At 33.8% G+C, this 22,129-nt stretch overlaps 1 protein-coding gene across 2 annotated transcripts in view; it reads right to left on the minus strand.

Annotated features, from left to right (window-relative positions):
- Smap1 (small ArfGAP 1) overlaps positions 1–22,129 on the minus strand; it is a 171,906-nt gene that overhangs the window by 104,860 nt on the left and 44,917 nt on the right. For both annotated transcript variants that reach the window (XM_077801688.1, XM_026391320.2), the window contains exon 2: positions 17,863–17,996. In XM_077801688.1, coding sequence (XP_077657814.1) covers positions 17,863–17,996 — 134 coding nt within the window. The remainder of the gene's footprint in view (positions 1–17,862; positions 17,997–22,129) is intronic.

Here is a 22,129-nt window from a genome sequence, read left to right on the forward strand (position 1 = left end):
TCCCCAGTACACACACAAAAAAAAAAGGAAGGAAGAAAGGAAGGGAGGGAAGGAGGGAGGAAAAAACTTCAAAGTGAAATTTCACAGTTATTAAGAAATAAAAATGAGAAGCAGAATAACACTTCTACAATGAAGCCACACTAGTAAAAAATGTGCTGACAAAAAAAAGATCAGAACAGCAACCCACTAATTCAGAACTACCTAAAAGACATGAAAGAACATATAGAAATTGATTAAAATACACACATAAGCTATAAAAGAAAGAATAAACAACTAAATTAGAAATCAGAAACATTCATGATTAAGATAACACAACTCAGGAAAGCAGCAGAAAGAAAATTTACTTAACAAAATGAATAATAAATAAAATGTAACATGACAACAAATAATGACCTAAAAAATGGAGAAGCAAAAGAAATTATTTTTTAAATTTGATGCAATTTCTTAAAAATATTAAAAAAGATTCAAAAGAAAATAATCATTGGAGTAAGGCAAGGAAGATTCAACATACAGATAAGTAAGAAGAGTCATTGAAGAAGAAATATTAAAAATAGAAAACTAAAAAGTGTAATTTAAAAAATCATGAATTCATTGAATCTGGGATCAGTGGCACATGCTACAATCCCAATTACTCTGGAAGGCTGAGGCAGAATTGAAAGGTTCAGGCTATACTTAGCAACATGGACAGAATCCATCTCAGACATATAAATTAATTAAATTTACAAAAAGCAAACTCAAAAAAAAACTCATTGGGAAAAAATTTGAAAATTCATATTGAAGGAGGATATCACATATTAGCATTTCTTATCTAAAAGAAATCTATTTAAAAGATTTAAATCTATTTAAAATTTTAAGTAGGTTAAAATTAAAAGCACAGAAGATATACTACTCAAACATTAAGCAAAAGAAAGCTTAATGCTTGCATGGCTCCAAAATGTAACAACTGTGAGACATCTGTACCACTGCTAGTACAAATTTTACATTTTCTACAGCCTCATTAAAAAAATAAAAAGTAGGTAAAAATAATTTTAATAATATATTTTATTTAATAAAAGTCCTCCTTTGGGAAACTCACATTAAAAACATCATAACTTAGTTGACCTCCATCCAGAGACTTAAAAATTAGTATCATGATAATTATATTTATTATAAAATGATTTTCTAATTATTCACTAATAGCTAAGACCCAAGAGAAAAGAATCTAAGCAAAGCATTCTTGGACGCTGTTTCAAGCAAAACAAACATGCATGACTTACATAAAATTTAAGTTTTAACTGCCTATCAACAGTCTAGGTTCTTTCCAGTTCTGAATTTTTATTTTTAAAGATGGCAGAAGTACCAAACAGGAATGCTATACTTCAGTCAACTATGTGTCATTTTATTTGACAAAATATGCTTTTAAATAATAAAAATTTACAACTTTGCCTGAAATATTCTATGACAGAAAGTCAAGGAGAAAACTTTCCTAAAGTATTTTGCCACTTTCATTGCCTACCTCTTTTAATTATTTATATCCCAATTTTACCATAGAAGATAGGTATAACATGACCACTAAAATAAGAAGTGTTGGTAATTCTAGTTGCTTTTTTTAGCTACAGTGAAGTATTTCAGATATCTATAAATATTCTTTTACCTATTCTCCCTAAATGCAATCTAAATGATTAAGAATTTTAGTTGAGGCCACAGCAAAGCTAATTAATGAAGACTGGTAAAAACCAATGATTTTGGCTGACAAAGGAAAAGAATTTGTTCTAAGAACCAAGGATTAAATTAATATGAGCAAATCAATACTATGAAATAGCTAGTGCTAAATTAAGCTAAAGAATATCAAAATACTTCATTTGTAGGTTTTCCTAGGAAACTAGATTATAATAGAAATCCACATCTAGGGCTGGGGTTGTGGCTCAATGGTAGAGCACTTGCCTAGCATGTGTGAGGAACTGGGTTAGATCCTCAGCACCGAATGAAAAAATAAGTAAATAAAATAAAGGTATTGTGTCCATTTAGACTTTTGGGAAAAGTTGAATCACATCACTAACTGTGACACCTAATTTTTATTCAAAGACAAATAATAAAAATATTTTCTAACTGCTGTGGTAACTGAGGACTGAGTATTCCATCAAAGAATCTCAGGAACAGGACTTTCAGAGTCATCTAAACTATACTTCATCTGCCTGTTCAGAGCTTAAATCCCAGCTACGCATTTCCAAATTGTTGTCTAACTGCTCTACAAAACCGGTAATGGTAAACTCACTACTTTCTAAGGCAATTAATTTCATTTTTAAATGGCTTGATATATCGAAAAATACTGCCTTTGTAATATTTGCATATATTATTTTGGAACTTCACATGCTAGTTTAAGTCATACACCATAAGACTGTGATACTTCTAGAATTTTAAAAGTATACAGGAATGTGGGGAGAAAAGGACACAGATTAAGAAATGAAAAATGACTCTATAGAAAAAATAGAAACTAATTTTTAGGAAAATGCTTGTTTTCTTTTTCTGTGGAAACAATGAATGGAGTCATTCATTGCTGAGAATATTTCCACAGAATTTTATCAAACCAAAGATTAATCTTATCCAGGCAGAGTGGTGCATGCCTGTAATCTCAGTGGCTCCAGAATCTGAGACAGGAGGATCGAGAGTTTAAAGCCAGCCTCAGCAAAAGTGAGGTGCTAATTAAGCAACTCAGTGAGACCCTATCTCTAAATAAAATTTTAAAAGGGCTGGGGATTGGCTCAGTGGTTGAGTGCCCCTGAGTTCAATTCCCAGTACCCCAAAAAAGAAAAGAAGACTAATCTCATCATGCCATTAAAAAATTTAAGTACATGTTATGTTCCTAACACAGAGGCAGCCATTACCAGAACTACAGAGATACATATGATGACTGCTGGAAGTTTATAATTCAGTTAACAGACAGGCACAAAGGTAAACAACAATACTTGGTGATAGAAAATTAGTCACAAGCTACACATAAAAAGGTTTTATTAAAGTTAGGCATTAAGCTGGACCTAAAGAATGGGAAGCATTTAGTTTGCCAGAAAGATATGCAAATTTTCAACAAGGAAAACAACTAAACCAAAAAGGAAAAACAAACAATAAAAACAAGAACACAACACAAGCCTTTAAATAGAGAGAGATGCCTCAATCTAACCAAAGCCACCTGAGTAGAATCAGATGAGATGAAGGCAAAAAATAATAACTAATACCATAGCTACAATTCCTCACATTGAAGCACTGAAACAATTTCATAAATACTTTTTTCCTGTTTCCATATGGAACACAGTCTAGTTGATATTGCTATAAGACAACAATTAATTCTGATTTTCCATTCTTTATTCTACTTAAAAAAATCATATCTAGAAAAAAAATTCATGCCTAGACAACAGCTATTCCTTTCTCTTAACTTCTGTTATCCAATTAACAGTTTTCTTCATGAAGTCTTTTTCACAAAGAAACAAAAATTTTAATTACAAGAGTTACTGAATATACAAGGGTAAGTAGAAAATATAAAACCACAATGATTCCAGTATCATGAGCTGGCTAACTATACGCCAAAGAACATAAAATTACAATGGAAAAAAATACCAATAACTTTATACTAGGGATGTCCAATATTTTTTAAGAATGACAGATGTGGGAGATCAAAGATGGAAGATTAGAAGAATGTACTTTCCAGTTGCTCTGTGCCTTAGGATTCAAGTACGAGGAGTACTGCTTCTTAGTGAGGTGGATGACAGAGGGAATCCATAGAAATTCAATACTGGACAGTCAGAAACTCATAGAGACCCAGAAATCTGGGTCCTCTAAACAGAGAACAAGAAAGACTATATTGGAGCCAAGCTGGTGGCACTGGCTGGCACCAGTACTCTCCAGAGCAGAGGGCTATCAGAAAGAGAAAAAAAAAAACATAATGGACAAATTTGTCACAGGAAAACCTGTAGAACAGAAAAGCAGACTGAACTTAGTTGAGTAAGAGCTGTACAGTGCGCTGGTATTTGAAAAGTGCTCAGTGTTTCTCAACTGGCAAGGGAGAGCTAAGGCGGGAGCCAGCCTGAGAAGGCCACACTGCAGCTTCCTGGTGTGAGAACCCATGCTGACTAGGCAAGCATCTAACATGTGATCTAGGTGTACTTGGCAGAATGAAATCTGAACAGGCACAAAGAAGACAGTATTCTGAAGGTTCAGGTCAGAGATATGGAAGGGAGTGCAACCTGTTTTCCCTTTGAATCTGGTGGTGCATGTGACTAGGTGAAGAGGGTCAAGAAACTGAACCTGGAAAAGCTGTATTTGTGAGCTGGAGTGGGAGAGACCTATGGAAGGAAGGTCACCCTGCTCTTCAAGTAGAATTCTTAGGAGGCCCCTGAGACCCAGATACCAAGCACAGATAGGCATCCTAGGGACCCCTGATTTCCCCATTCAAAACTATGCATCAGCCCTTCCTTGGGAATGCATCCACCTAATCTGTCCAAAACTCCAACTGACAATGCTCCCCATTCTACCCTATACCGTGAAAAAGAAAGCTGAGAACTATTTCAACTAGCTCCAGTACCAGGCCACTCCAGCAGTTAGCTCAGTGTGCAACACAAAGAGGAAGGATTTAACAACCCCCAAAGAAGGGGCACATAGCCCAGGGGAAAAAACAGAAAAAAAGGGGTTGGCACATAGCAGTGACTATGCATCCTTGTTCAAGGTTTTGATCACCTCAGCAGAGATAAGTCTTTCGCGTTTCATTAAGGTTTTTTGGGTTTTGTTTTGTTTTGTTTTCTTTTGCATTCTTGTTGCATTTGTTAAGTGCTTCATGGATATATACACTTATACATGTATGCTTTTGTTTCTTTTAATTATCTATTTATTATTTTTGCTTTGTCTTTCAAGTGTGTTTTTGTTTCTTTAGGCTTTATTTTCTTTCTTTTGTTACTCTTTCTTTTCTCTCAAGTATCCAAATCCTCCTGTTTTCTCTCCGATTTTACATCTATTATCTATGGTTTTCTCCTTTATTATATCCTTCACTTGCTATCTTTCTTCTGCTGTATCTCTTTGCACATATTATTTATTCTAAGCTTTCTTTTGCCTTCCTATCCTGTTTTTCCCCCTTAATGAGCTATATTTTTTTTATCACCTTTCAAACTATTTAGTTTATATGATTTCTGCCCTTACCATTCATAGTTTGGCAGTTATTAGTTCTATGGATGGCATACAAGCCTAAATTAATCAGAAAAGACATATAAGGTCACTTCATGATGTTAAATAGAACAATCCAACAAGAAGATATAATGACAGTAAGTATTCATGCTTCAAATGTTGGTGCACTTAACTACATAAAACAGTCACTACTAGACTTCAAGATTCAAACAGGCCACAATACAGTAATTTTGGATGACTTCAACAAACTTCTCTTGCCAATAAAAAAGGTCACCTAAACATAACCTCAGTAAAGACCCTTCAGACCTAAAAAATATTACTCATCAATAGACCTAACAAACAACTATAGAATATTCATCCAACCTTAGCCAAATTAGCTTTCTTCTCAGTTGCTCATGGTATCTGCTCCAAAACAGACCATATTTTAGTTCACAAAGCAACTCACAGTAAATACAAAAAAAGAATTGATATAATTCCTTGTATATCATTAGCTCATAATGGAAAAAATTAGAAATCAACATCTAGAAAAACTACAGAAACTATATAAACACATGGATATTAAACAATGTACCTTTGAATGATAAATGGGTGATAGAAGAAACCAGAGGAGAAGTGTAAAACTTATTAAAATTAAATGTGAATACAGATTTAGCATATCAGAATCTCAGGGAGACTATGAAGATGGTTTTAAGAGGAAAGTTTATACCTATGAGTGCCTACATAAGAAAATCGGAAAGATACCAGATAAACAACTAATGATATATCTAAAAGACCTAGACATGGAGTTGGGGCTCTGGTTCAGTGGCAGAGCGCTTGCTTAGCACATGTGAGGCACTGAGTTCGATCCTCAGCACTACATAAAAGTAAACAAATAAGGGCTGTGGCTGTGGCTGTGGCTGTGGCTCTGCAGTAGAGCACTCGTCTCCTATGTGTGAGACCCTGGGTTCACCCTCAAAATCACATAAATAAAAAAATAAAGGTACTGTGTCCAACTATAACTAAAAAAAAATATTTAAAAATAAAAAATAAAACATAAATAAAATGAAGGTATGCTATGCATCTACAACCACTAAATAAATAAATAAACAAGACCTAGACAAAACCAGGTAACAAAAAATTTAAATCCCAAAATGAGTACAAGGAAGGAAATAAATAAGATCAGAAATGAAATCAATGAAAGAGGGAATAAAAAAATACAAATAATCATTGAAATGAAGAGCTTATTATTTGCAAAGACAAACAATGGTGCATACCTATAATCCCAGCAATTTAGGAGACTGAGACAGTAGGACTGCAAGTTCAGGGCCAGCCTCATCAACGTAGAGAGACCCTAAGCAACTTCAGGAGACCCTGTCTCAAAATAAAAAATAAAAAGGCCCGGGAAGGTAGCTCAGTGGTAAAATCAGGGTTTGATTCCAATTCTCAGTTTAAAAAAAAAAAAAAGTATAAACAAGATTGATAATCCCTTAGTTAAACTAACTAAAAGAAAAAGGAAAACCAAAATTTTAAAATCATAAAAAAGGAGGGGGCTGGGGATGTGGCTCAAGCGGTAGCACGCTTGCCTGGCATGCGTGCAGCCCGGGTTCGATCCTCAGCACCACATACAAACAAAGATGTTGTGTCTGCCGAGAACTAAAAAATAAATATTAAAAATTCTCTCTCTCTCTCTCTCTCTCCTCTCTCACTCTCTCTTTAAAAAAAAAAAAGATTTAAAAAAAAAAGGAGGTATCACCATAGACAACACAGAAATCTAGAGAATCATGAGGGATTATTTTGAAAACTTATACTGCAATACACTAGAAAACCTAGAAGAAATAGATAAACTTCTATGGGATGCAAGGATGGTTCAATATACGTAAATCAATAAATATTATTCACCACATCAATAGACTTAAAGATAAGAACCATATGATCGTCTCGATAGACGCAGAGAAAGCATTCGACAAAGTACAGCACCCCTTTATGTTCAAAACATTAGAAAAACTAGGGATAACAGGAACTTACCTTGACATTGTAAAAGCTATCTATGCTAAGCCTCAGGCTAGCATCATTCTGAATGGACAAAAGTTAAAGGCATTCCCTCTAAAATCTGGAACAAGACAGGGATGCCCTCTATCACCACTTCTATTCAATATAGTTCTCGAAACACTGGCCAGAGCAATTAGACAGACAAAGGAAATTAAAGGCATAACAGTAGGAAAAGAAGAACTTAAATTATCATTATTTGCAGATGACATGATTCTATACCTAGAAGACCCAAAAGGATCTACAAAGAAACTACTAGAACTAATAAATGAATTCAGCAAAGTGGCAGGATATAAAATCAACACGCACAAATCAAAGGCATTTCTGTATATCAGCGACAAAACTTCTGAAACGGAAATGAGGAAAAACACTCCATTCACAATATCCTCAAAAAAAAATAAAATACTTGGGAATCAACCTAACAAAAGAGGTGAAAGATTTATACAATGAAAACTACAGAACCCTAAAGAGAGAAGTAGAAGAAGACCTTAGAAGATGGAAAAATATACCCTGTTCATGGATAGGCCGAACTAACATTATCAAAATGGCGATATTACCAAAAGTTCTCTATAGGTTTAATGCAATGCCAATCAAAATCCCAAAGGCATTTCTTGAAGAAATAGATAAAGCAATCATGAAATTCATATGGAAAAATAAAAGACCCAGAATAGCAAAAGCAATTCTAAGCAGGAAGTGTGAATCAGGCGGTATAGCGATACCAGATTTCAAACTATATTACAGAGCAATAGTGACCAAAACAGCATGGTACTGGTACCAAAACAGGCGGGTGGACCAATGGTATAGAATAGAGGACACAGAGACTAATCCACAAAGTTACAACTATCTTATATTTGATAAAGGGGCTAAAAGCATGCAATGGAGGAAGGATAGCATCTTCAACAAATGGTGTTGGGAAAACTGGAAATCCATATGCAACAAAATGAAACTGAATCCCTTTCTCTCGCCATGCACAAAAGTTAACTCAAAATGGATCAAGGAGCTTGATATCAAATCAGAGACTCTTTGCCTGATAGAAGAAAAAGTTGGCTATGATTTACATATTGTGGGGTCAGGCTCCAAATTCCTTAATAGGACACCCATAGCACAAGAGTTAATAACAAGAATCAACAAATGGGACTTACTTAAACTAAAAAGTTTTTTCTCAGCAAGAGAAACAATAAGAGAGGTAAATAGGGAGCCTACATCCTGGGAACAAATTTTTACTCCTCACACTTCAGATAGAGCCCTAATATCCAGAGTATACAAAGAACTCAAAAAATTAGACAATAAGATAACAAATAACCCAATCAACAAATGGGCCAAGGACCTGAACAGACACTTCTCAGAGGAGGATATACAATCAATCAACAAGTACATGAAAAAATGCTCACCATCACTAGCAGTCAGAGAAATGCAAATCAAAACCACCCTAAGATACCATCTCACTCCAGTAAGATTGGCAGCCACTATGAAGTCAAACAACAACAAGTGCTGGCGAGGATGTGGAGAAAAGGGTACTCTTTTACATTGCTGGTGGGACTGCAAATTGGTGCGGCCAATTTGGAAAGCAGTTTGGAGATTCCTGGGAAAGCTGGGAATGGAACCACCATTTGACCCTGCTATTGCCCTTCTCGGACTATTCCCTGAAGACCTTAAAAGAGCATGCTACAGGGATGCTGCCACATCGATGTTCATAGCAGCACAATTCACAATAGCTAGACTGTGGAACCAACCCAGATGCCCTTCAATAGATGAATGGATAAAAAAAATGTGGCATCTATACACAATGGAGTACTATGCAGCAATAAAAAATGACAAAATCATAGAATTTGCAGGGAAATGGATGGCACTAGAGCAGATTATGCTTAGTGAAGCTAGTCAATCCCTAAAAAACAAATACCAAATGTCTTCTTTGATATAATGAGAGCAACTATGAACAGAGCAGGGAGGAAGAGCAGGAAGAAAAGATTAACATTAAACAGAGACATGAGATGGGAGGGAAAGGGAGAGAAAAGGGAAATTGCATGGAAATGAAGGGAGACCCTCATTGCTATACAATATTACATATAAGAGGTTGTGAGGGGAATGGGAAAATTAACAAGGAGAGAAATGAATTACAATAGATGGGGTAGAGAGAGAAGATGGGAGGGGAGGGGAGGGGGGATAGTAGGGGATAGGAAAAGTAGCAGAATACAACAATTACTAATTGGGCATTATGTAAAATTGTGGATGTGTAACCAACGTGATTCTGCAATCTGCATTTGGGGTAAAATTGGGAGTTCATAACCCACTTCAATCTAATGTATGAAATATGATATGTCATGAGCTTTGTAATGTTGTGAACAACTAATAAAAAAAATGTAAAAAAAAAAAAAAGAAATAGATAAACTTCTAGACACATAAGACCTGCCAAAATTGAACCAAAAGAATACAGACACATAAACAGACCAATAACAAGCAATGAACTTGAGGCTATAATTAAAAGCTTTCCAACAAAGCCCAGGACCAGATGGATTCTCAGATGAGTTCTACCAGATCTTTAAAGAAGAACTAACACCAATGTTCCTCAAATTATTTCATGAAATGAAAAGTACAGAACATTTCCAAAGTCACTATCACCTTCATATCAAAGCCAAGTAAGGACACATAAAGAAAATTAGAGGCCAATAGCCCTGATGAACACAGATGCAAAAATCTCAATAGATCATTAGCAAATTCTATTTAACAACACATTGTGAAGACTATACAACATGACCAAACTGGATTCATTCCAGGAATTCAAGGATAGTCCAACAAACACAAATCAATTAATGTAATCCACCACATAAATAAAATGAAGGACAGTCATCTCAATAGATGTAGATAAAACCCCTGACAAAATTTAGCACTAATTTATGATAAAAACAATAAAGGGATAGAAAGAACTTACTTCAACATCATAAAGGCAATATACAACAAACCCAAAGCCAGCTACATAGTGAATGGGTAAAAACAAAGGATTGCCTCTAAAATCAGGAACAAAACAAGGATGTTCACTTCATGACTCCTATTCAACACAGTACTTGAAATTTTACCAGAGCAATTAGAAAAAGAAGAAAATAAAAGGGAAAGAAACAGAAAAGGAAGAAATCAAATTATCACTGCAGATGACAAGATCCTGTATTTAGAAGATCCAAAAAGCTCCACCAAAAGACTGACTTCTAGAAAAAGAAATCAATTTCCATGTATGCATGAGTTTGTTGGGATGAACCCAACTACTATGTATAACCATCAAGTTCTAAAATAAAAATAAAGAAACAAATAAGTAAATAAGAAGAAACATATGCTCTAGAGGAGAGAAGCCCAGTACCCAAGTACCCACAATGTAAAAGGCAAAAATGGTTTACAAATCTAAAACATGAAGCTGGTGAGGGAGGAGTTATCTCCAGGGGGCTCCCAATAGGATCACTGCTCTCTAAAAGGATCATGGCCCCAGGACTACAGTTGGAGCTTGATGAACATTCACTGTGCCCTTTGTATGCTCACACTGTCCAGTCTCGGACATTAATACTGAAGATCCCATCGTAAGTTATTTTATCTTTTTTTTTTTTTTTGCAACCTGGATCATATTAATGCTTTTTACGATTTAATAAATAGCTCTCTTAATGGCTGCACGCACATGCACATATATATACACACACACACCCTCACACACACAAAGATTCTAAAGCTCATAAACAAATTCACCTAAGTTGCAGGACACAAAATTCACATACAAAAATCAATACCTTTCCTATATGCTAGTAATGAATTTGTTGAAAAAGAAATCAGAAAAACAAATACATTCACATGGGTTAAAAACAAAACCCTAGGAATAAATCTAACCAAAAGGTTTTCACCTCTAAAATGAAAATTATAAAACACTGAAAAGAGAAACTGAAAATTGAGGAAGATACTTCAAAATGAAAAGGCCTCCCATGTTCCCAGATAGGCAAAATTAACATTGTTAAAATGGCTATATTTCTAAAAGCAATCTACAGATTCAATGCAATCCCCATCAAAATACTAATGATATTCTTCACAGAACTAGGAAAAAACAGTCCTAATTCATTTAGAAGAACAAAACACCTAGAATAGCTAAAGTAATTTTACGCTGAAAAAGTAATGCTAGAGGCATCACAACACCTGACTTCAAATATACTAGAGCTATAGTAACAAAAATTACATGATACTGGCATGATCTTGGGAAGGGGAGGGGGAGGAGGAGGAAAAATAATCAACTGTTAAATAAAAATAAGAGCTTGTTCTTAGAAGGTAGTGGCAGACACATCACAAGTACTACAATAAATCCATGAGTAGTATATCATCATCATGAGCTGTATGCCAGGGGAAAAGACAGTATATGAGGAAGATTTTGTTTAAAGAAAAATGTGGAAGTATATTTCAAAGAAGAAAAAATTTTAATATGCCTCACAGTGAAGAAACATACATAAACACACACACACACCCACACACGCACACACACACATACACACACACATTAAAAACAGGTAAAAAGAAAGAAGGAAACCTAAGAATGCATATAATGGCAAAGAAAATGGTAACCACTATGCCTCCTCAACTCCTGCCCCTAAATAAAGAAAACAAAAAGCTGGAAATTAAAGCAGAAATATTTAGAGGTTGAGTAAACAGAAAATGAGAGAGAGGAAAGCTTCTCTTCTCTTAGTAAAAATGAACAGGGTGGTTTAAAAAAAAAAAAAAAGCTGGGTTTAAATATGCTCTTCTTCCAGCCAAAATTTTTTGACTTTAAAGTTATTATGGTTTGGGGTTTTGTTCCCCAAAAGCTCAGGTGAGACAATGCAAGAATATTCAGAGGTGAAATGATTAGTTTATGAGAGCTGTAACCTGATTAGTGGATTAATCCACTTGAAAAGGATTAACTGAGTGGTAACTATAGGTAGAGAGAAGCTAGAGAAAGTAGGTCACCAGGGTTGTGTCTTTAGGGTTCATATTTTGTCCCTGGACAGTGGGAACTATCTTTGCTTCTTGGCTGTCATGCCCTGAGCTACCTTCCTCTGCCATGCCCTTCCACCATGATGTTCTATCTCGTCTTGGGCCCAAAGCAAAAAAGTCAGCCGACCATGGATTGAACTTCTGAACTGTGAAGCAAAATAATCTTTTCCTTCTCTAAGTTGTTTTTGTCAAGTCTTTTTGGTCACAGCAAAAGGCAACTCTAATAAAAGCTAAAGTAAAAATGGTAAAAATATGAAGAGAGGGAGTGAGCAAGTCTACAAAACAATAAAACCAAGTTCTATAAGGGTAAGTCATACTGTGGAAACTATAATCTCAAATGTAAAGTTCAAATGTAAAGTTCTCCAAGATATAATTTTATAACTAAATAAATGTTAAGGGGCTGGGGTTGTGGCTCAGGGGTAGAGTGTTGGCTATCATGTGTGAGGCACTGGGTTCAATTCTCGGCACCACATATATACATAAATAAAATAAAGACCCATTGAAAACTAAAAAATATTAAAAGAAAGAAAGAAATGTTAATTGTGAAGGCCTGATGCTTCTTGGAAATTCCTAAGTACCACATCATAAATTATATTAATGAATAGTAACCAAAGAGGCTACAAAAGTTTACTAAAACATTTATAGACATATGAAATATTAAGAGTCCAGAGGTTATAGAGATAAATGCTAAATATATAGACTATATTTTCCAATATGGATAAGATTTCAGTATACTGTTTATTCAACAGCATAAATTTCAAGTAAGCTAAAAAAAACTTGAAAAGTAACATTCTTCTATAATAAGGATAAGACATTCTTCAGTTTTAACCGCTTCAGTACAGGTAATTAAAAGATTAAAATGATCAATTAAGAATTCTTAAATTATACTCAAGATTAACAGTTAATATGTCATTATAAAAGATAAAATATAATGTTTAGAACAATATAAAAAATTTGGCCCTTTCTAAAAACTTAAGAAGTACTTGACAATAAACCCAATAACTGATAAACACATGACATATAATGCCTCATTTAAAATTTGAGCTGAACATTTAACTGTGTTCTAAGTTATTTTCCCTCAATGCTTTGAAAATGGTCCTCCATGGTTTAAGAAATTACTGTTGCTGCTGAATATGGAACACTAACTCATATTTTAATTATCACTTCCCCAAATCTGAACGATCAGTCTGAATAAACAGGAATAGTCTCCAAAAGAGACATTTCAATATACAGCAAAACTAACCCAAAGGGACAGAAATTAGAAACATTTCTTTTAAACATGAACCTCATTAAAAGAAAGAATTTTTGATTGTTAAAGGTGAATAATACTAAAAGAAAGACTTCCACAATTTTATAAAGTGAATAACTTTATTTCTATGTTAATAAAAATAAGTTTTGGTAAACAAATTATTTTCTTTTTAAAAAGGCATATCATTAATTCTAAAACAGCCAATAGATATGGTAGATGTCCAAAAACTGAAAATGACACACAACATCTATATAAGTAACTGATAAATACATTACATATAATGCCAGTTGATAAATAAAAACAAGGCAAAATTTTATAAGTAGCTAAGCAGCTAACAAAAATAACACAAACTTGCCCCCTCAAAAAAGAACATCTTTATTTCGCTTGACAGAACTCAAAAAGATTAAATCATGTTTTCACATTTAGCTAAGAAAAGGTTTTTTAAAAAATAGAATTATCCCAACCTAAGTATCATCTTTGAAAATTATAAACATGATCATAATGAAATGCTGGGGAAGACAGAGTAGAACTAAATTCAATAAATTAAATTTATACCTACTGAATAGGTATAAATAAATTACCACCCAAACATTTTTTATATCAGAGACTTTTTAAAACATACATGGGAATAACTAAATCATATTTAAATTATAACTTCCCCAAATCTGAACGATAAGTCTGAATAAACAGGAATAGTCTCCAAAAGAGACATTTTAATATAAGCAAAACTAACCCAAAGGGACATAAATTAGTATAATATTTGTCACTGGGGGAGTTGATTAGAATCTGGCACAGGGGAACTTTCTAGGGTGATGGTGATGATGGTGACAGAGTATAGACATTTGCTGAAACTCATAAACTCACTGAGAACCATGAATTTTCTCTGTAACAATACTAAGATTTTTTTATTCTTTTTTATTGATTTTTAAAAAAATAAATGACAGATGAAAGCATTATAATTCTGATTACACATATACAGCACAATTTTTCATACCTCTGGTTGTATATAAAGTATGTTGACACTAATTCATGTCCTCATACATGTACTTTGGATAATGATAGAAAACAATAACAGGTACAAACAGTGTTGGATTATATGGAACAAACCTACTACCACAAGAAATGAGATATGCTTAGGTCTCATTAAAAAAGAACTTCAATAAACAGCAGATGCAATGATCTAATTATTCATCTCATAATGCCTTACCATCTATCAGTATTAAAAAGTAAAATAATTATTTTTGGTAAATAGTCTCAAAAAGAAATTCACTTATACGCAAATAATCTGTTTAATTGCTCAATAGTACATTTAGCAATTACAGATTAATAGGAAGCTTTAAGTCACAAAGATATTTAATTGAAACGTGTCAGGTAAAACAGGCTTGGTGGTACATAGCTCTAATCCCTGTCACTCAGGAGGCTGAGACAGGAGGATATCAAGTTTGAGGTCAGCCTGGGCAACTTTAGCAAGACCTTCAAAACTAAAAACAAAAAGGCCTATGGACATAGCTCAATGGTACAGCACCACTGGGTTCATTCTCTAGTACAAAACAAGAAGTTTGTCAGATACTATCCTAAAATGTTTCACCTGCATTAACTTATTAGATTCTTCCAAAAATTTATAAGATAGGTACTGTTTTCATTCATATTTTATAAATGAAGAAACTAAAGTACCCTAAGGTCAGGTATTCTGTGGAGATAACAGGTCTAACTGATAGTTTGACATTAGACATAATCTTCTTAATTACTCTGCTCAACTACCTCCCAAGAATTAATTGTCTTGAAATACACTGGTCTGAAATAAAGATTGTGCCTTACAGTTTTGAAACTTGGGATCTTCAACTATTACTTACTTATTTATATTTTGTAGTTTCAGAATAATTTTTAAATTACAACTCTGGCTTTGCTTGCAAAAACTCACAAGGCCCACCACAAAAATACAGGCTGGTCCATCTGTCTATATTATTTTTTAATATAAAACTCTATTGTTTATTGATTTCTAAGTATATCCTGTCAGATGTGGTTGCACACACCTGTAATCTCAGTGACTCAGAAGGCTGAATGACAGGAGAATCAGAATTTCAAGGTCAGCCTCGCCAACTTAGAGAGGTACTAGGCAACATGGTGAGACCCTGTCTCAAAAAATTAAAAGGGCTGGGGATATAGATCAGTGGCAAAGCAACTGTGACTTGAGTCCTCAGTACCAAAATAATAATAATAATAATAATAGATTTCTAAGTACATCCCAACCTTAGCATCCTCATCATGGCACACCTGGAAGACGAGTTCCATGAAAAGTGGGGCCAGGCAAAACATCCTCTGGTGACAATCACTAATCATAAAGTCTAGCATTTCAAAACAGTAATTCTTATTTCAAGAAATAGATAGGTTAGACCAAACAATGTTCAAATATAATTTCAAGTGTTACATGTTAACAAATAATTCTTTTTAAGATCCTTATCTTTTTTGCAGGGGATGGAAGGGTTAAACCCTTACACATGTTTAGGCAAGTGCTCTATCACTCTAGAACCACAGCCCCAAATCCTTACATTTCTAATAATTCAGTATCTTATCATGCACCTCTTCTATTTCACAGTCAATGAACTGCAGCCCTCTGATAGGAAATTTCTGTTCTAAGCTACAAAGCTGCCCACCTCAAATAATCTGTTATTTAACTCCTCCCAACAGTCTAATTGAGAAAAACAGTATTTTCAGAGAACTGAATTGTCCAGGGATTCCATGTCTTGTCCTTGATTTAAAATGAACTATTAAAAAGACTATACACTTTTTTGTCTTTAATGTTTTCTATCTCTATAACTCATTAGGAACACGAAGTTACATTTTCAAACTACACTTCATATTTTCTTTAAACAAACTAGAAACAACGTTGTAACATCTGTTACCACATTTGCTACAGAGATATTAAGAACACTGTTTTATATGAAGTGTTCAAAAAACTCTAACTTCTTTGATGTAACTATATGTTTTCTCCTCAAGGATGTTGAAAATACATAAAGAATCATATTTCCTTTTATGCCCTCACCAGCAAAAAGCTCAAAAACTATTTTAAGATAGAACTAAATAAATTATGCTTGACTTTATAGCTGGAAGTCTCTATTCTACTCTTTCTACCCTTACCTTATTCCATCTATGCAAATTTTTGCTTTTGTTGATTCTGAAGTACATATGCATATCACTGAGGTTGAACCACATACAGTTAGCATTTCATATCTTTAGTTTCTGCATTTGTGGATTCAATCAACCACAGATCAAATATATTAGGGGAAAAAACTTCATCTGTACTGAACATGCACAGACTTTATTTTTGGACATTATTCCCTAAACAGTATAACAACCATTTGCATAGCATTTACATTGTATTTGCTATTATAGGTAATCTAGGAATGATTTACAGTATATGAAAGAAAGAATATGCATAGGTTACATGCAAATACTACATACACCATTTTCTAAAAGGCACTTAAGCATCCATGGATCCTACAATCTGGAACTAATTTGTGGACATCAAGGGATGATTGCCTATTTATGTATTTAGCACTTTACACTGACTAAAAGCAATTTCAAAAGGGAATAAGAAGTAGTGTAATTTCACAGAAAATTAAAAAGTAAGACCAGTAAAAAATGACCATTTTTACATTTGTAGCCAACCATAGGATTAGAAAGTAAGAATTTGAGGGTGTAAGAGTGTTACACTGGAAAAATGGTAAACTCTTAAAATTACATACAAATTTATCTCTAACAAAGCTAAACCACTCTAAACAAGCCTAAACTGGTCATAAGAACATTCTCTCACTCAACTAGCTTCCAAGTATCAGACCTGATTGAATGAATATCAAGATTACCACTCTAGGCCAGGCGCATTCCACACGCCTTTAATCCTAGCAGCTCAGGAGAATCACAAGTTCAAAACCAGCCTCAGCAAAAGTGAGGTATTAAGCAACTCAGTGAGACTCTGTCTCTAAAAAACACAAAACAGGGCTGGGGATGTGGCTTAGTGGCTGAGTGTCCCAGAGTTCATCAATTCCGGTACATCCCCCCTCCAAAAAAAAAAAAAGAATACCTCTCTGTATAGAAGGGAAATCCTTCAAGTGAATTTTCAGGTTAGAAATCATTTTTTTTTCTTTACCTTTACCCAGGCTCCCTCTACTGATAGGAAAATAAACTATGGAATTATAATGGCAAATTTCGTTAACACAAAAAATATTGTTAAAATACCTTAAAATCAGCATTTTAGATAAAAATTCAAAACTGACTTTATTGTAGATCCAAGAATAAAATAAGTATCTGTGAATTAACAAGTCAAATAGCATTCACATTTTATATGTAGTATACTTCTTTTCAATGTTAATCCTTAGATGCAAGAAGAGTTAGATATTTTTAAATCATTTTAAATATTTTAAATAATTTCTTATAAATGTAATGTTTACCTGTATCTGTTCTGGTGTCCATTGGTCTAGGTTGACTGATTTGACCCTGGATATATGAACCCCAAGATTTCTATGTATTCCAGCACATCTTATGCAAATAAACACACCAATATTCCAGGAAGCCCATCGGGGACCTAATTAAGGAAAAGAAATAAAGAAAAGCAAGTATTAAAAACAAAAACAAAACAAAACAAAAACCCACAAAAGCATATTAGAAGCATTCTGATATTTATACCATTATAACAGAAATTTAAAGAATCATATGCTCAAATTTTCAAATCATACTGATAGCAGCTTGCTATGATGACCTATGACCTGGTTGCACTGAAGGTTATAAATAAATCTTCCAGAACCTTAACCATATTACTAAGTTTGTTTTCTAGAAACTTCTCCTAAATATAAGATTTTTAAATTAATCTATATAAAGTTATTTCACTGACCACAGTTGAATCAGTAGTACTGTTGCCCAGTAAAAAAGTGAGTTCTTTAAATACATAAGATACTAATTAAAATACTAACAAATAAAAATTTTTAATACTTTTTTTTTTTGCCGATGTTTTCTGGATATGTTGCCTGAACCGCACAACCCTCCTGTCTCAGCCTCCCAAGTAGCTGATGTAACACATTTTTAAAAACTAAAACATAGGGCTGGGAACAGAGCTCACTGGTAGGTAGAGCACTAGCCTAGCATATGTGAAGCCCTGGGTTCACCCTCCATCTCCACAAAAGTAAACAAACAAAAAAATAAAAACAAATCCCAATATTATATATAACTATAATACAATGCGCCAATTTTTATTCATTGAAAATTCATTTTTTTCATTGAAAGTATATACTTAATGTAAACATACATTGAAAGTACTATATCAAATAAAATAAATAAAACATAAATCAATAAGGAAAAAAAATTTTTTTCAGAAAATTGGCCAAAAGCTATGAATGGATAATTCATAGAAGAAATGTATGGCCAACAAACTTATAAAAATAGTTACATCTCACTGGTAATTATGGAAAATGACCTATGTTGCATACAACAGAGTTTTAAAATACATTAGTACTGTATACAACAATGAAAACAAGAACTGCCTCAAAAAGCTTTACAGGAACTGAGGTATACTGTAAAATGTTACTTTTTTGATCATGGTCAAAAAATCCTGAAAATATTAGAGATACTAACAGACTCAAATATTCAGGAGCTTATACCTGATTTCTATAAATTACTTGATTATGAAAAATTTCAAGTTTTTTTAAAAAATAATGTAGGCTTATGTTTTAAGTATACTTTTTTTTCTTTTTTCTTTTTGCAATGCTGAGAATTGAACCAAGGGTTTGGAGCATGCTAGGCAAGTGCTCTACCACTGACATAAACCCCCAGACCCTTACTTTTTATGTGAACTTGAAATCTACTCTACTAAAAAATTAAAGCCAGTAATTACAAAACAGAAAAACAAAACACATATCCCTCCAAACTCCTTAATTACACAGGAAGTAGGTTATATATATACAATTTTTCCCAAATATCTTGCTTTTAAATTTGAGAAATGACATCCACAAGCTGACAAACATACATTTGGGACTTCAAGGACTACTCTAGATACAGTTATACCTCCAGTTATTTTCCATCTGTCTAATCATTTCTAACTCAACTATCTGTAACACAACTATCCATGTTTTGAAGCTTACACAGAAATCTATGGTATACAGTTAAAAATAAATAGCTGCTACAACTTAGCAGTTTAGTCTCAAACAAGAAAAGTTAAAGAAACACAGTTGTCTCTCAAATTCCACTGTGCTTTTGCATTGCCTGAGGATATTATAAAAATGCAAACTCTAATTCTGCAGTACCTGGAGTGGCACCGAATAGTGAATTCCCAGTTATGCTTATGCTGCCATCCACAGACCATATTTTGAATAGTAGAGTTTTAGATTACTGTTGACAGTCTTCATATTCAAGCATTCAGTGTACAGTAGACTTAGCTAATCAATACCTGAAACTGCACATAATACCCAACTACACAAATACTATGGTTGTTTCTTATACATGAGTATGGTAATGTTTAATTCATAAATTGGGCACAATAAGATATTAACAAAAATAATAAATAAAAGAGAACAATTATAACAAACATTATAATAAAAATTATAGAAATGTGTTCTCTCAAAATATCTCACTATACTGCACTCATCCTTCTTCTTTGATGATACTTAAAGGAAACAATTTACAGCTTCTCTTTGGCCTCTCTAAATTGACACTCTGAATACTCCTGTGCTTTGGGGCCATTACTATATAAAATATGAGTTACTTGAATGCAAGCACTGATACCACAACAATGTTTCTGAAAACTGAGATGGCTAATAAGTAACCAACTGAGAATAGAATATATAGCATGGATATGCTACACAAAGGCATGATTCACATTCTAGACAGGAGAGAGAGAGAGAGAGAGAGAGAGAGAGAGAGAGAGAGGGGGGGGGGGGGGGGCATGAGATTTCATCACATTCAGAATGGTCAGTAATGTGGAACTGTTCATTTCTGAATTTTCCATGCAATATTTTCAAATTACAGTTGACTATGTGTAACTGATACTGTGGAAAGTGAAATCATGGATAAGGGAGAACCACTATCCTTTCTGATCTGCTTTCACATACCTGTGAGCTCATTAAGTGTGGTGGCAATAAGAATGGAAATAAACAAACATGAGTCACCAAAAAAACTAAGAAGATTTAGTGATAGAAAAATATAGTGAAAAAGGAGAAGGTAGAGAACAAAATGTCTGCAAGTTCTATATTTGGAATTTTAAAAAAAGTTATTTGTAAAGACTCAGAAAACTGCAGAATTGTTGAATGGTTTAAATGACAGTGACACACTGAGATGAAAAATGTCCAGCAATCTATTAAGATCGACTAAAGTTTACCTGGAGCATCTTCTTCAAGAATGACAGTTGCAACCCCAATAGGGAGTACAAAGAGTAAATAAAGCAGAATACTAATTCAGAGAGAAAATGAAAAGCAATGCAAAATCAAAGGAGAAAGTTTTAAAGAAAACATGGTCAACAGTGTCAAATAATTCATAGAAGTTAGTAGAATGAAGCTAGAAAAGAACATGTGGATGTGGGAACTGTAGTAATTGAGAGGTCATGGGTAACCTCAAAGACTAGGCGGAGTGAAAAGAATTCTACTTCTAGTCTAAACTCTTAGCATTTCAGTCTATGACACCAAACCTTTATTTAAAAACAATTTTCCATTCTCCTCTACATTGTTTCCATGACCATCTTGGTCTTAATTCTTCTTAAATTATTTTTCAAAATTCCAACTTAAATAAAGGAGCAATAACAACACACTCCTTGCTTTCCGTTGAATACAACTCAATTATTCTGTCTTGGCACTATGCTTCACACCAACCATTTTCCTTGCCTAAAATGTTCTGCTAGTGACCACACAAATTCTACCCCATCTTCAAGGACTAAACAAAGTACTGTCTTCTTCTTTAAGCTCTTCCTTATGACTTCATCCTCCATTCTCTTCTCCTATAAAAGTCTATAGTTCATGACAGCTTGTCTCATACAATATGCCACAACAGGTACCTTCTATTTTTTCATTTGTTGTTAGCAATTGTGTCTTAAAGTAGATGGTAAATTTTTCACTAGGAAAGCTCTATGTGGCCTTCTGCATCACTTATAGTAAGGAAATAGGCTATATAATAAAAATCTGCCAGGTCTGATGACTTAGTCAAATATGGAGGTTCTTTGATTCCTGGAGCAATTGATCTACTATTTTTTTAAAGGAAATGAAACCAAAAACTCTGTGGCAGAAATTATGGTCTTTAATAATTTTGCCATTCTTCTTTTTGGTAATAAAGGCCTTTGACTATTAATTAGAAATATGGCTTTCCAGATAAGACTATATTTCTCAGCCTCCTCTGCAGCAAAATATGGCCACATAACCAAGTTCAGGCCAATAGAATGTGAGCAGAAAAGATGTGTTTTGCTATTAACCACCCTGGGCCTGTGTTTCCTATTCTCTTTCCTATTCCCATTATTTGTGAGATAATAGAAAACTAACCTGTTACCTTGGATTCAGATGTTGAGCCCCATGTTGAAGATGACTGAACTACTCTATCCACATTGGATAGTTCATCTTTAGACTAAAAGGAAGTAAAAATAACCTATCCTATTTAAACCACAGTCTTTAGGAGTGAGTCATTTTGTTATAGCAGTTAAGCCTATAATCAAAATAATTCAATGTGAATTATAATTGTATTTGGTAC

The sequence above is a fragment of the Urocitellus parryii genome, chromosome 8 (genome assembly GCF_045843805.1).
Source record: "Urocitellus parryii isolate mUroPar1 chromosome 8, mUroPar1.hap1, whole genome shotgun sequence".
Taxonomy (NCBI): Eukaryota; Metazoa; Chordata; class Mammalia; order Rodentia; family Sciuridae; genus Urocitellus; species Urocitellus parryii.